The sequence below is a fragment of the Physeter macrocephalus genome, chromosome 17 (assembly GCF_002837175.3).
Source record: "Physeter macrocephalus isolate SW-GA chromosome 17, ASM283717v5, whole genome shotgun sequence".
NCBI lineage: Eukaryota > Metazoa > Chordata > Mammalia > Artiodactyla > Physeteridae > Physeter > Physeter macrocephalus.
The window spans coordinates 11,557,407-11,572,248 of NC_041230.1; the positions used below are offsets into that span (position 1 = coordinate 11,557,407).

At 42.6% G+C, this 14,842-nt stretch overlaps 1 protein-coding gene across 1 annotated transcript in view; it reads left to right on the forward strand.

Moving 5' to 3' along the window:
* Positions 1-775, forward strand: part of LOC102975371 (F-box only protein 27-like) — an 8,547-nt gene extending 7,772 nt beyond the window's left edge. The window contains exons 6-7 of the mRNA XM_007114593.2: positions 422-550; positions 716-775. Of these exons, the coding sequence (XP_007114655.2) occupies positions 422-550; positions 716-775 (189 nt within the window). The remainder of the gene's footprint in view (positions 1-421; positions 551-715) is intronic.
* The last annotated feature ends 14,067 nt before the right edge of the window (positions 776-14,842 follow it).

Genomic DNA, 14,842 nt, shown 5'->3' on the forward strand with positions numbered 1-14,842 from the left:
CTCTTGGTTTAGTCTCAGAGCTTGGCCTTGGGATCTCTCTGCTTGGTCTAGTTTGGGCTTCCTCACAGCATGGCAGCTTTAGGGCAGTCAACTGCTTCTTGGTGGCTCAAGCCCCCACCACGAGGCTTCTGGAGAAACCAGCAGGAGCTGCATTGCCTTTCTGACCCAGCCTTGGAAGTCACTTAGCAAAAGTCACTCAGCGTCATTTCCACCACACTCTTGGTTACAAGGAAACCTGCCCAGATTCAAGGGAACAGGAATTAGACTCTATCCTTGGATAAGGAGTGGCATGCTTCTAGAAATACCTGTGGAGACATTGTCACAGCCATCTATGGAAAATACCACCTGCCTGAGGACCCGAACTCAGCTTTTGAGAGGAAGCCTATGTCACAATGAGGCTTACCTCTTTTCCTTCCTACAGGTCAGCCACGTGTTCTCCAACCTCAAGAAGGGCGTTCGCTTTGTGTCTTTTGAATGCTTCATCTGGGACTTGGAGTTCAGAAATGAGCAGTATGGAGTCTCTGTGACGAATTCCAGTGTCATCGTGCAGGTCTGTCTGTCCTAGTCGTTGACTGTCCTTGCAAAACTACCTGACCGTGCCTCCCAGGAGCTGGGCCCATTGGCAGGGCCATCTCAGTAATCAAGGGCTTGTAGCTCCCTGGCATCCTGGGATCTCCTGGATCCGGTCGAAGTTCCTACTGGGCCCTGTCTTCAGATCCTGGAAGCTACTATAAGAAAGTTCCTCCATCAGATTTACTGGCTGCTGCTGCTCTAAGGCAGCCCCTGTTTTACTGAGTGGATACGCAGTGATAAGCACAGGGAAATGCTGGATCGTGAGAGGGCTTCTCACCCTCCACCCACACCAGGCCCTCTGTTTCAGCTCCAGCGCCCTCTACCCTTGTCTCCTAGAAGCTCATTCCTGTGGCTGAGAAAATTCCAGCCCCCACGGGTGGTGAACTTAACCCTATGGCGTTTCAAGACTGGGACCAGGGGCTTCCCTGGTGGCGCAGTGGTTGAGGGTCCGCCTGCCGATGCAGGGGACACGGGTTCGTGCCCCGGTCCGGGAAGATCCCACCTGCCGCGGAGCGGCTGGGCCCGTGAGCCATGGCCGCTGAGCCTGCGCGTCCGGAGCCTGTGCTCCGCAACGGGAGAGGCCACAGCAGTGAGAGGCCCGCGTACCGCAAAAGAAAGAAGACTGGGACCAGGACTCAGAGCTGAAAGTCAAACTACCTCAAAAAAACGTATGGAGACAGAGGGTTCTGCCCACCCTGTGAAAAATCAAGTGGTCCCCTGAGTCCAGCCTTACCCTGAATTGTAAGGTGTATAAAATTATTTTCAACCATGGAAAGAATAAATCAGGAATTTATCTGCCAATCATAGGTAATAAAGGTATTATTTTGCCAATAGTGTCTCATGTCTTTTTAATAGAAATACAATGTTTCTGCATTGGTGTCTACTTGGTTCACAGTAAGGATTTGTCCCAGTTGAGGAGGGAAAATTGTACAGAAGAAAACACCTATAGAAGGTGTTCTCCATTCGAGAGCATGGAGGTGTTAGCACCCTGTATCCCAAGCCCTGAGGAAATCATGGGGTCAAAGATTATCAGTCAGGGTTAAAAGCATTAGGCAGGTGGTGGATGTGGGTACAGTGTCACAGTGACACCACATTTGTGACATTCTAATCATGATGAGAGTGAGGAAGAGCCATGCAATGGCGGGATCCGGCTGTCCGCCCCCCCCCACCCCCACCCCCGAGTCCAGGGGTCGTGGCTAGCCTCACCGCTGCAGGATCCCTAAGGAGTTCCAGTCTCCGGATGTAATGCAGATGAAGCCTGCTGCTGCCTTTGATGTATCCACCCTGAACTGCCCCACCCACCTGCAGTATAAGCATGGGACACACCCACTGGGGGCAGTGTTTTGCCAGTATCATCAGAAGGGGAGTGTGACAGGTTGAAACAGACCTAAGAATCACGACCACATGTAGTGTGTGGTCCTGGAGTAGAGACTGGTTCAGACAATTTAGCTCTGGAGGATATTTTTAGGTCAACTGGAGGAATTTGGATATGAGGAATATGAGACAGGCATTTACAGGAAGGGAAAGGTGGACACAATTGGCTCAAAAAAGAAGCAACCATATAATTTAATTTGGATGAATATATACTTCTGTTTATATTATACATATGTGCATATATGTAGATATGTGTATATATATATATGGCAAATTTAAATTATATATATATGTATATATATCCTTATATTTGTATTCTGGATTGCATTCTGGATATATATATATATTCAGACAAATAAGAATATGAGCTAAATTTTTACAGGGTTACTGCAATTGTGCTCAGAATATAGTGGTGAAGATTTTTGTACCTATTGATTTTGCTTACCTGAATTTCTCATTTCCTATGTGTGTGTAGAAATACTATGTTATAGACAAATGTAAAGCATCCTCCAATGCAATTTCCCTTCCTTTCCAGAAATAACCACATTTAGAAGACATCTTTGCTGACAGGGTTTTTAAATTTTGTTTTGGAGAATCCTATATATAAGTAAATATAGAGAGAAAAGTATTGTAACCTCCATGTATCTATTACCCAGAAATAGTTTTCAACTTATGGCCAGTCCTCAATCCACACCCCCATCAGTTCACCCCTCTTCTATCTATATATTTTTAATATATTTTTAAATATATTTTTATTTGGACAGAATCTCAAACTTAAAGATACATTGTAGTTACAGCACATAGGGCTTTTCCCCCCTGAAACATTCAGTACATTTCCAATATGATGCACCATCAACATCACTGCAAAATCCTTTCATGTGTATTTTCTACAAATATGGACATTCTTCTGCATAACTACAATAAAACCATTGGAATAATGAAGGTCACATTGATTAAATAACAGAAAGGCTTAACATAGCTTGTCTCTCTTCTTTGAAAGGCCTGTTTTCAAGGTGGGCTGGAATCTGGGAACTTGAATTTTGGAAGTTGTCCCACCATTTCCTAACTGATGAGAAGGCTCATTGTTCTCAGACTGCAAACACTATGGTTTCTGCTCAACACCTGCTTTCATATGGGGAGCCTGGAATTTTGGTACACGCCAGGCAGAGGGTCCTCTGTGTCCAGGGCCCAGTGAAACCCTAGGGTGCTGGGTCCCTCATGAGATTCCCTGGACATCACACACATGTGACTGCATTTTTATTGCTGGGAGAAGAGTACATTCTGCATGATCCCCCCGGGGAAGGGAGAGGACAGAAGGAAGAGGCACATGGATTCTTCCAGTCTCTGCTTGTGTGTTTTTCCCTTAGGATCCACTGTGCGTCCTCACTGAACCCCTGTAGTTCATCTCTGGAGTGAGTCCAACTATATGTTGGGTCCCCCAAGTCCTTCTGGCAAATATCCAACCATGGGGGTAATCTTGGGGCCACACAAACATGTGCACAGTTGTGGCAGGGGTGGCACTGCTAGAAGGATCCTAGCTACTTAAAATATGGCTACTCTGTTTGGGGGAAAGGGAGGGGGTGGGGAATGGTGAAACCCCAGTGCCTGGTGGCCATGGAGTTGCTCATGGTTTGAAACAGCTGAGCTGCTGTCTGTTTGAAACTGAGTCCCCCTAAAACTGTAACCCCTACCAAGTCTATGATTAACCTCTCTATCCAAAACTTTATTCCTTTTCTTGTTCCACCTCTGTTCCCCTCAAGATTGAGGAGTATCAAAGAAAAGGGGGGATTGAAACTGAGGAGGACCCTGCAGGGCCCTCCTGAGTAAAAAGTCTTTCCAAGGCCCCCGTTTCTTGTTTGTAGGGAAAAGACTTCAGCCTCCTAGACCTCCCCTGATTTCTGATGAAAGAAATTTTCACATATTGAGGTCTGGGGAAGACATTGTGGCTTATGCATGATGTAACTCAAATTTTATGCTAACTAAAACAGCCTGTTCATGGCCTATCAAACATACCTTGTACATCTGCTTTAATTATTAAAGAAACGTGCATTGACCAGAAGTAAAAATGTCCATATTAAGAATAAAGATTAAATGCCTCCCTTCCTAGGACGCCAATGCTGGTACTGCTTCCATGATAAGACTCCCTCGCCAAGGCCATACTGACTCACTGTGTACATGTTGATCTTTTTCTTTTCTTTTCTCTTTTCTTTTTTTTTTAAACCTTGAAGGAATGTATCTCTGCCTTGTTTGGTGTTCTTTGTTCTGACAAGTCATTAAACCGTGTTGAAAACCATGCTTCTTTGGAGCAGTTCCTCAGAGTTATCTGAGAGGGCATCTCCCGAGCTATAGTCCTCAGTTTGGCTCAAATAAACTCTTTTCTATTCCTCTTATAGATTGTTTATTGATTATTTTTGTCAACAGTTCCAAAGGGCAGATTCAAACAGTTACTCATTAGGGAAGTGAGGGAATGCAGAATGAAAGGAAAAGGAGTCAAGGAACAAAAATGCAGGGAAAAAAACAGAGTCCTAGTTCCTCCTCAAGGCATATACATAACAATCTCATACTTTTTTAGTATATTTTTTAGTTTATTTTTATTATTTTATTTATTTATTTTATTTTTAGTTTATTTTTTAGTTCTTCTGCAGGAACTAAAGCCCCCATGCGGGCAGAGGATGGCAACTACATGCTGAGACCCTAGACTTGTCAGAACCAGAAGACTGATGATTGAGATTCCTTGTACACCACCCTGTTACCTCACCACCAGCCAATCAGAAGAAAGTCATACACCCTGCAGCTCTCAGCCCAAATGTTACCTTTAAAAAACTCTTCCCTGGGGCTTCCCTGGTGGCACAGTGGTTGGGAGTCCGCCTGCCGATGCAGGGGACACGGGTTCGTGCCCCGGTCCGGGAGGATCCCACATGCCGCGGAGCGGCTGGGCCCGTGCACGGCAGTGAGAGGCCCGCGTACCGCAAAAAAAAAAAAAAAAAACTCTTCCCTGAAAACCTCAAGGAATTCAAGTCTTTTGAGCATGGGCTGCCTGTTCTCCTTGCTTGGCCATTGCAGTAAAACTCTCTGTGCTCCAAACCCTGATGTTTCCGTTTGTTTGCCCTCACTGTGTGTCAAGCACATGAACTGGGGTTCAAAAACATGTTGTGAGAGGTAAAAGTTACCTATGCAATTAAAACAATAGGTCCAACCCCTGGGGAGTTGGCCCACAGGACCCCCTGGCTAACTTTGGCCCGGAAGTGAAGAAGATAATGCGGCCTGATGATGCTTTTGGTTTCTCCCACTTTCCTCCAGGTGGCAATTTGGGGTGGGTCAAAGACAATAAATATTTTAGTTTGTAGTTGCTCCCTATTCTAGGTGGGAAGAGAAAAGGGCCAAACTTCCCAAAGATGGGTTTGAGGCGAACCAAAAAGTTTAAAAGTTTGCATTGCTCTCTCCTCCAAGTAGAAGGAAAATAGGTTAAAATCCATTCCCAAGACTGGATCGAAGCTTTAGATAAGCCAGAGGAAAAAGAAGAAAGAAAACATTCCAGCTCTTAGGCCTGGAGGCTGCAGCAACCCTGCCTATGCGGGTGGCCATGATGTTAAACCCTGAATGCTGAATTTACTTCTAGGGATTTGAGTAAACTTCTAAGGAGGAAAAGAGGAAGGGAAATCCACAATACAGTATTACCTCTCAATTATATCTCGAAGGAAAAGGGAAATTTGTATTTTCTGGGTATTTCATCTGCATGTATGATTTTTAAAAATCAACGATCAATGTATACATATATACGTACATATATATTTTATATATATATATATAATACATATGTATTTTATACACACACACAATAGTTTGTTTTCTCTGTATTACTGTTACCAAAAGCTCAGCCTCTTTGTATACCGGTGACGAATCGAATCGAATCTCCGAGACAGAGTTCTGGGTGAAGTAGATAAGAATAGCTTTATTGCTTTGCCAGGCAAAGCGGGCCACAGCAGGCTTCTGCCTCGAAAAACTGTGTCCCAACCTGGGAGTATTTGAGGAGGGGTGTTATAACAATGATTCAAAGGTGGGGTCTCTGAAAAGATTAGGGTGTGTGTAGGACCTGCACTCCTTTAATCTTGTCTCGCAGGTGTTCGGTCTTCTAATCTTTCTTTTTTAGAAAAAACATTTATTTATTTGGCTGCACTGGTTGTTAGTTGCAGCAAGAATGCGGGATCTTTTCTTTAGTTGCCAGGGATGGAACCCAGGCCCCCGCATTGGGAGTGCAGAATCTCAACCGGACCACCAGGGAAGTCCTGGTCTTGTAATTTTTTTTTTTTTTTTTTTTTGCGGTACGCGGGCCTCTCACTGTAGTGGCCTCTCCCGTTGCGGAGCACAGGCTCCGGACGCGCAGGCTCAGCGGCCATGGCTCACGGGCCCAGCCGCTCCGCGGCATGTGGGATCCTCCCGGACCGGGGCACGAACCCGTGTCCCCTGCATCGGCAGGCGGACTCTCAACCACTGCACCACCAGGGAAGCCCTGGTCTTGTAATCTTGGTGAGTTTCTCTGGTCCCTTTAATCTGGCCTCAGGTGATTTCTTGGCTGCTCCTCCCTTGATTAGCAACTGTCCCTCTGGAACTCAGGGAAGGTCATGAAGGCTGGAGTCTTGCTTACAAGAAACAGGGACAAAAGGGCCTCACTCTGTTTCATTATGACATTTTGACAGCTTTTAAAAGACGTTTCTGGTTGGGGAGACACCACCCCTCCCAGGGGTGGCCAATTCTTCTCAGTAGCAAAGAACCCAGCCTGAGCCTGCCTTTGATATGCTAATGAGCCAATCCAGAGCCAGACCTCCTCTATCGGACCCCTGTATCCCAGGAGGCAATACAGGTATACCTCATTCTTTTTTTTTTTTTTTTTTTTTTTCATGGTACTGATACTTAAGACAAGTTTTTTTTTCCAATTAATTAATTAATTTATTTATTTATTTTTGGCTGCGTTGAGTCTTTGTTGCTGCGCACGGGCTTTCTCTAGTTGCAGCTAGCGGAACTACTCTTTGTTGTGGTACGCGGGCTTCTCATTGTGGTGGCTTCTCTTGTTGTGGAGCACAGGCTCTAGGCGTGCAGGCTTCAGTAGTTGTGGCACGCAGGCTCAGTAGTTGTGGCTTACGGGCTTACGGGCTCAGGCTCGGTAGTTGTGGTGCGCAGGCTTAGTTGCTCTGCAGCAGGTGGGATCTTCGAGGATCAGGGCTCGAACCCGTGTCCCCTGCATTGGCAGGCAGATTCTTAACCACTGCACCACCAGGGAAGCCCAGACATACCTCATTTTATATTTCCCTTCGTTTTGCTGTGCTTCACAGACATTGTGGCTTTTTACAAATTGAAGGTTTGTGGCAACCCTGCCTTGTCAGATGATGGTTAGCATTTTTTAGCAAAAAAGGTATTTTTTAGTTAAGGTTGAAATAGAGCAGAGCCCTGCAGGGCCTTCCTGGTTGCAGACCCCTCTGTGTTCCCCTGCTTCCTGGCTTTAGAAAAAAAAAAAACCAACCTTAGTTTCCTGGGCCTCTCAAGTTTCAGAAAACAGATGCAAACAAGTGGGAAGTAAGAAAAGTCAGTCTAGCAAGGAAGGAGATAACAACTTTAGCAATAAGTAAAACTGAAGGGTGGAGTCAAAGGCCCTATTTCTCCTTAAGAAAAAGAGACAGCAGTGTCTGACGCACATTCTTAAGTTCTTCTTACAGAAACCAGACCCCCATCAGGTGAAAACTCCTACCCTAAACCCATAGACCCTAGACTGGCTGGAGTCAGAAAATTGATGATCCAGATTCCTGAAACACCACACCATCACCTAGCATCTACCAATCAGAAAATTGTCCATGAGCTGATCACACACCCTGAAACCCTCATTTAACACTGTCTGTTGTTGTTTTTTTTGGCTGAGCTGTGTGGCTTGCGAGATCTTAGTTCTGACCAGGGATTGAACCCAGGCCATGGCTGTGAAAGTGCTGAGTCCTAACCACTGGACCACTAGGGAATTCCCCTAACGTTGTCCTTTCCCTGAAAGCCATCCAAGAGTTCAGGTCTTTTGAGCATGAGCTGCCCATTCTGCTTGCTTGATGCCCTGCAATAAATGCTGTACCTTCCTTCAGTAGATTGGCTTGGCTGCACGTCAGGTAAGTGGACCCATGTCCAGTTCGGTAGCAAGGTATGCACATTGATTGTTTAGACGTAATGGTAATACATACTTAGTAGACCACAGCATAGAGTAAATATAACTTTTACAGGCACTGGTGTTCCTGGTGAATTTAAGGTTCTTGCTTTGTTGTGAAAGAATTCAGAGATGAAGTGATAGGTAAGAAGTGGGTTTATTTAAAGAGAAACATACTCCATAGATGGAGTGTGGGCCATCTCAGAAGGCAAGAGAGCCCCAAAATACAGTGTGGTTAGCTTTTATTTTTTAAATGATTTTAATTTATTGATTTAATATTTATTTATTTATTTATTTTTGGCTGCGTTGGGTCTTAGTTGCAACACACGTGATCTTTTGTTGCAGCACATGGGCTTCTCTCTAGTTGTGGTGCACAGGCTTAGTTGCCCCGAGGCAGGTGGGATCTTAGTTCCCCGACCAGGGATTGAACCCCGAGTCTGCTGCCTTGGAAGGCAGATTCTTAATCACTGGACTACCAGGGAAGTCCCTGGCATGGTTAGTTTTTATGGGATGGGTAATTTCATAGGACAGTAAATAGGAGGATTATTCCAATTATTTCAGGGAAGGAGCTGAGATTTCCAGGAATTGGGCCACTGCCCACTTTTTGACCTTTTATGGTTGGCCTCAGAACTGTCATGGTGCTGGTGGGTGTGCCATTTAGCTAATGTATCACAATGAGTGTATAATGAGGCTCAAGGTCCATCAGAAGTCAAATATTCCGCCATCTTGGACCTAGTTGGTTCTAACCAGTTTTTGTCATGTCCTATGGCTATGTCATTCTTTTAAAGGTTGTGCCCTGCCCCCTTCCCTCCTGTTTCACTGGGAAACCAAAAAATTCATGTGACTTGCTTTATTGAGATATTCACTATATTGCAGTGGTCTGGAACAAGACCCACAAGATCTCTGAGGTATGCCTGTATTCCTCTGCTTTAATCTTCCCTGGGCCAGTGCCAGGCAACTAGAGAGCACCCCTAGAGTCAAGGCCCACTGAAATTATGCTGAATGGCCAGTCCCAAACTGTTCACCCTGCCCTGCCTTTCCTGAGGAAACTCCAGTAAAGGTTGTGGCCTAAGCCTTTCCCTGGGTCTGGTCTCCTGCTTCCTGACCACCCTGTGTCCTTCCCATGTGACACACCTCTGGCCTCTAGGACCTGTGAGTATAATAAACTTGCTTTTTCTGAGCCTCTCCTCTGTCTCCTCTTGTGGCTTCAACTGACTGACCATCTCATGAAAGGACACAAAACAATAAAATGTTGTAGGCTTGTAATATACACTAAAGAGATCATCTGGATCAGGGAAAGCTGCAAAAACAAGTGTGTGTGTGTGTGTGTGTGTGTGTGTGTGACACTCCCTTGTTTTTGCCACTAACAGGAGGATTGGAATTTAAGCTCTTTGAGTATTGGAAACAGAACAAGTACAAGTCTCCATAAATGATGATTTTTGCTATAATTTTGGCCTAATGGAGTCTTGGGGGCAGGGGGAATAAAGGAGACAATATGAAATGAGAGGCAATCTCCGATCTACAGGCAAATACTTTTGAAACACAATTTTTAGTTTGCTAATGAAGCCTTGTTAAAATCAAATGCCTGACCCTTAGAGGCTTTTTGTTTTCCAGCCTGGTGTGCATGTATACATTTTGTTTGTGTATGTCTGAAAAACAGTCTTTAATTTGCTTTTGTTTGATTGTTAGTTTTTAAAATAAACTTTATTTTTTTAGAGCAGTTTTAGGTTTACAGTAAAATTGAGTGGAAAGTATAGATCCAATATACCCCCTCCCCACATGCAGGTGCAGCCTCCTCCACTATCAACATCCTCCACCAGAGAGGGACATCTGTTACTGTCCATGAACCTACATTGACATGTCATTATTACCCAAAGTCCACAGTTGACATTAAGGTTCACTCTCAGTGTCATACATTGCATGGATTGGGACAAATGTGTAATAATATATATCCACATGTATCATACGGAATAGTTCCTCTGTGCTCCACCTGTTCATCCTTCCCTCCTTCCAACCTCTGGCAACCACTGATCTTCTACTGTCTCCACAGTTTTCCAGAGTGTCATATAGTTGGAATCATACAGTACATAGCCTTTATAGATTGGCGCCTTTCACTTAGTATTATGCATTTAAGGTTCTTCCATGTCTTTGCATGGCTTCATAGCTCATTTCTTTTAAGTGCTGAATAATATTCCATTGTCTGGAGATACCACAGTTTATTTATCCATTCACCTACTGAAGGACAACTTGGACATCTAAGTTTTGGCAATCATGCATAAAGCTGCTATAAATATCCCTGTGCAGGTTTTTGTGTGTTTTGCTTTTACCCAGCTCATTTGGGTAAATACCAAAAAGTTTGATTGCTGGCTCATATGGTAAGAGTATGTTTAACTTTGTAAGAAATTGACAAGCTAACTTTCAAAGGGGATGGACCATTTTGCATTCCCATCACCAGTGAATGATAGTTCCCGTTGCTCCACATTTTTGCCAGTATTTGGCATTGTCAGTGCTCTGGGTTGTGGCCATTCTAATAGGTGTGTAGTAGTAACTCATTCTTGTTTTTTTTTTGTTGTTTTTTTAATGAATAATTTATTTTTGGCTGCGTCGGGTCTTTGTTGCTGCGTGCGGGCTTGCTCTACTTGCAGCGAGCGGGGGCTACTCTTCGTTGTGGTGCATGGGCTTATTGCGGTGGCTTCTCTTGTTGTGGAGCACGGGCTCTAGGCGCACAGGCTTCAGTAGTTGTGGCGTGCAGGCTCAGTAGTCGTGGCTCGTGGGCTTAGTTGCTCCGCGGCGTGTGGGTTCTTCCTGGACCAGGGCTCGAACCCATGTCCCCTGCATTGGCAGGCGGATTCTCTTTTTTTTTAAAATATTTAATTATTATTTGTTTATTTTATTTCTTTTTGGCTGCATCTGGTCTTAGTTGCGGCACACAGGATCCTCGTTGAGGTATGCGGGATCTTTTGTTGCACGCGAGGGCTCTTCGTTGTGGTGCACGGGCTTCTCTCCAGTTGTGGTGCGCGGGTTTTCTCTTCTCTAGTTGAGGCGCGGGAGCTCAGTAGCTGTGGCACGCAGGCTTAGTTGCCCCATGGCATGTGGGATCTTAGTTCTTTGACTAGGGATGGTACTCGTGTCCCCTGCACTGCAAGGCAGTTTCTTTACCACTGGACCACCAGAGAAGTCCCACTGTTTGTATATTTTGGATAACAGTCTTTTATCAGATGTGTCTTTTGCAAAATATTTTCTCCCAATCTATGGCTTGTCTTCTCATTCTCTTGAAAGAGTGCATATTTTTGAGTGATCAATTTGGGCTCTAAGACTGACAAGGTAAAAAGGGCTTAGGAAAGCTTTTCTCATCATTTGGATTTGGAACAGGGTCTTCTGGCCCTGCCACGTCTGGGCTTTGCTGCTGCGTAAGAAAAGACTCTGGCTTTTGGGGATTCCTGAATTCATAAATCGTAATTGCCTGGACCTGACTTTAAGCGAAAACCTAATATTGTCTGCTCTGGGTTGTTTCTTTTTCAGCATGCACTGTGCTTCATTGAAAGCAGGTATATGCTCAATGAATAGGATTTCAACTCTGGGACCTCGGCAGATTTAGGATACCCCTAAACTGTGAAAACATCGTGGATGCTGGCTGGACCATCTGGGTCACATAAAAATGCCCCCATGAAAAGATGTCTTCGTTGATGGAACTGTCTAAAATCAAGCTGCTGCTCAACTTTATATTTCTGTTGCAGATACTAACTTCTGATGCATGTCTAACTGATTCTTGCCAAAAGCTTCAAGTTGGGGGAAGGCACATCACAGGGACTGTGACCCCTCTGGGCACTTCTAACAGATTGGACTCTGGACTCCCCTGGGGGGATGTCTCACTGCCGTTGACTTCTGTTCCACATTCCCTATTTGTTGCAATTTGCAGCAGTGGTCTGATAGCCTGACTGCTTCACTCACTTTTCTCCTCGTACATGCACCTTAGTCAGGCAACTTGATTACTAAATGCAGCTGTTCTCAGAAAGGGATTGATCTTTTCCAGGCTGCTCATTGGATAAATGATCAAGACAAAAGTGGTTGGGGTTGTATACAATGATTCCAAAAATTGTTGAAAATTCAGGATTTCATCCTGACCAGTTCCTGGATATGATGTATCTTTCTAGTTCAGTTGTATAAAAAATATTTTTCTGTGAAAATGCTTTTGTCCCTTATTGCATCTAACCCTTCTGGATGAAAAATTTGAATGAGAATTTTTAAATAATTGGGAATGCTAAAGTATCCACAAAACAAAAACAAAAACAAAACTATTAGAGCTAATAAATAAATTCAGGAAAATTGCAGAATACAAGATTAACATACAAAAATCACTTGAATTTCTATACACTAGCAATGACAATCTGAAAATGAAATTAAGAAAATAATTCTATTTAGAATAGCATCAAAGTAAATAAAACACTTAGGAATAAATTTAACCAAGGGCGTGAAAGACTTCTACACTGAAAACTATAGAACATTGCTGAAAGAAATGAAAGAAGACCTAAATGGAAAGAGACCCATGTACATCAATTGGAAGTCTTAATATTATTAAGATAGCAATACTCCGCAAATTGATCTACAGATTCAATATATTTCCTATCAAAATTCCAACTACCATTTTTGTAGAAAAGGACAAGTTTATCCTAAATTCATAGGAATTACAAGGGGTCCCAAATTGCCAAAACAATGTTGAAAAAGAAGAACAAAATTGGAGGACTCACACTTCTGGATTTCAAAACTTACTGTAAAGTTATAGTAATCAAAGCAGTGTGGTACTGGCATAAGGCTTGACATATAGATCAATGGAATAGAATCAAGAGCCCAGAAATAAACTTACACATCGACAGTCAATTGATTTACAATAAGTGTGTCAAGGCCATTCAATGGGGAAGAATAGTTTTTTTTCAGCAAATAGTATGGAACAACTGGATAACCACAAGTAAAAGTATAAAGTTGGATCCTTACCTCACACCATATACAAACATTAACTCAAAATGTATCAAAAACATAAATGTAAGAGCCAAAACTATAAAATTCTTAGAAGAAAACATTAATCTTCATGACCTTGGATTTGGCAATTTATTCTTAGATATGACACAAAAAGCACAAGCAACAAATGAAAAAAATAGATAATCTGGACTTCATTAAAGTTAAAACCTTTTGCGCATTAAGGGACACTACAAAGACAGTGAAAAGACAACCAACAGAATTGGAAAGAGTATTTGCAAATCATATGTCTAATAAGAGCCTAGTATATATAGAGAGAATATTTAAAGAACTTATAACTTTACAGAACGAAAACAAAACAAAAAACAATTTTTAAATGGACAATGAACTTGAATAGACATTTCTCCAAAGAAGATATACAAATGGTTAATAAGTACATGAAAAGATGTTCAACATGACTAGTCATTAAGGAAATGCAAATCAAAATCACAATGAGATAACTCTTCACACCCACTAGGATAACTATAAGCAAAAATGTGGAAAATAACAAATGTTGGTGATGATATGGAGTAACTGGAAGACTTATACTTTCAGGTGGGAATGTAAAATGATGCAGCTGCTTTGGAAAACAGTTTGGCAGTTCCCCCAAATGTTAAACATTGAATTACCATATGATCTAGCAATTCAACTCCTACATATATACCCAAGAGCACTGAAAACAGGTGTTCGAACAAAACCTTGTACGTGAATACTCATAGCAGCATTATTCATAAAAACCAAAAAGGGGAAATAGCCCAAATGTCCATCAACTGATGAATGGATAAACAAATGAGATATACCCATATAGTGGAATATTATTCAGCCATAGAAAGGAATGGGTGGTGGTTAAACAATGATCCAGGCTACAACATGGATGGACCTTGAAAATATTATGCTCAATGAAAGAAAGGTACATATTTTTTAAATTTTATTGGAGTATAGTTGATTTCAATGTTGTGTTAATTTCAGGTGTACAGCAAAGTGAATCAGTTATACATGTACATATATCCACTCTTTTTTAGATTCTTTTCCCATTATAGGCCATATAGGAGTATTGAGTAAAGTTCCCTGTGTTATACAGTAGGTCCTTATTAGTTATCTATTTTATATATAGTAGTGTGTATATTTCCATCCCAATCTCCCAGTTTATCCCTCCCCCCCAAAAGAAAGGTACATATTATATGATTCCATTTATATGAAATGTCCAGAATAGGCAAATCTATAGAGACAGAAAATTAGAGATTAGTAGTTGCCAGGGGATGAAAAGGGAAGGAAATAGAGAGTGACTGCTCACAGATACAGAGTTTCTTTTCTTTCTTTCTTTTTTTTTTTTGGTCGGGCAACTTGTGGGATCTTAGTTCCAGGGGTTGAACCCAGGCACACTGGACCACCAGGGAATTCCCCAGAGTTTCTTTATGGCATGAAGAAATTTTATGGAGATGGTGGCACAACATTGTGAATATACTAAAAGTCACTGAATTGTATATTTTTAATGATGAATTATATATTTTATAATTCTATATTATGTGCATTTTACTTCAATAAAGCAAATGTTTGGGGGGGATATTAAGTTATGATTACTGAATGAGCAACACTAATATTGTAACAAAAAAAAGGAGAGGTGCCAGAGTTGGGGGAGAGATATGATCTTTTTTTTTTTTTTTTTTTTTTTTTTTTAGGGTACGCGGGCCTCTCAGCGCTGTG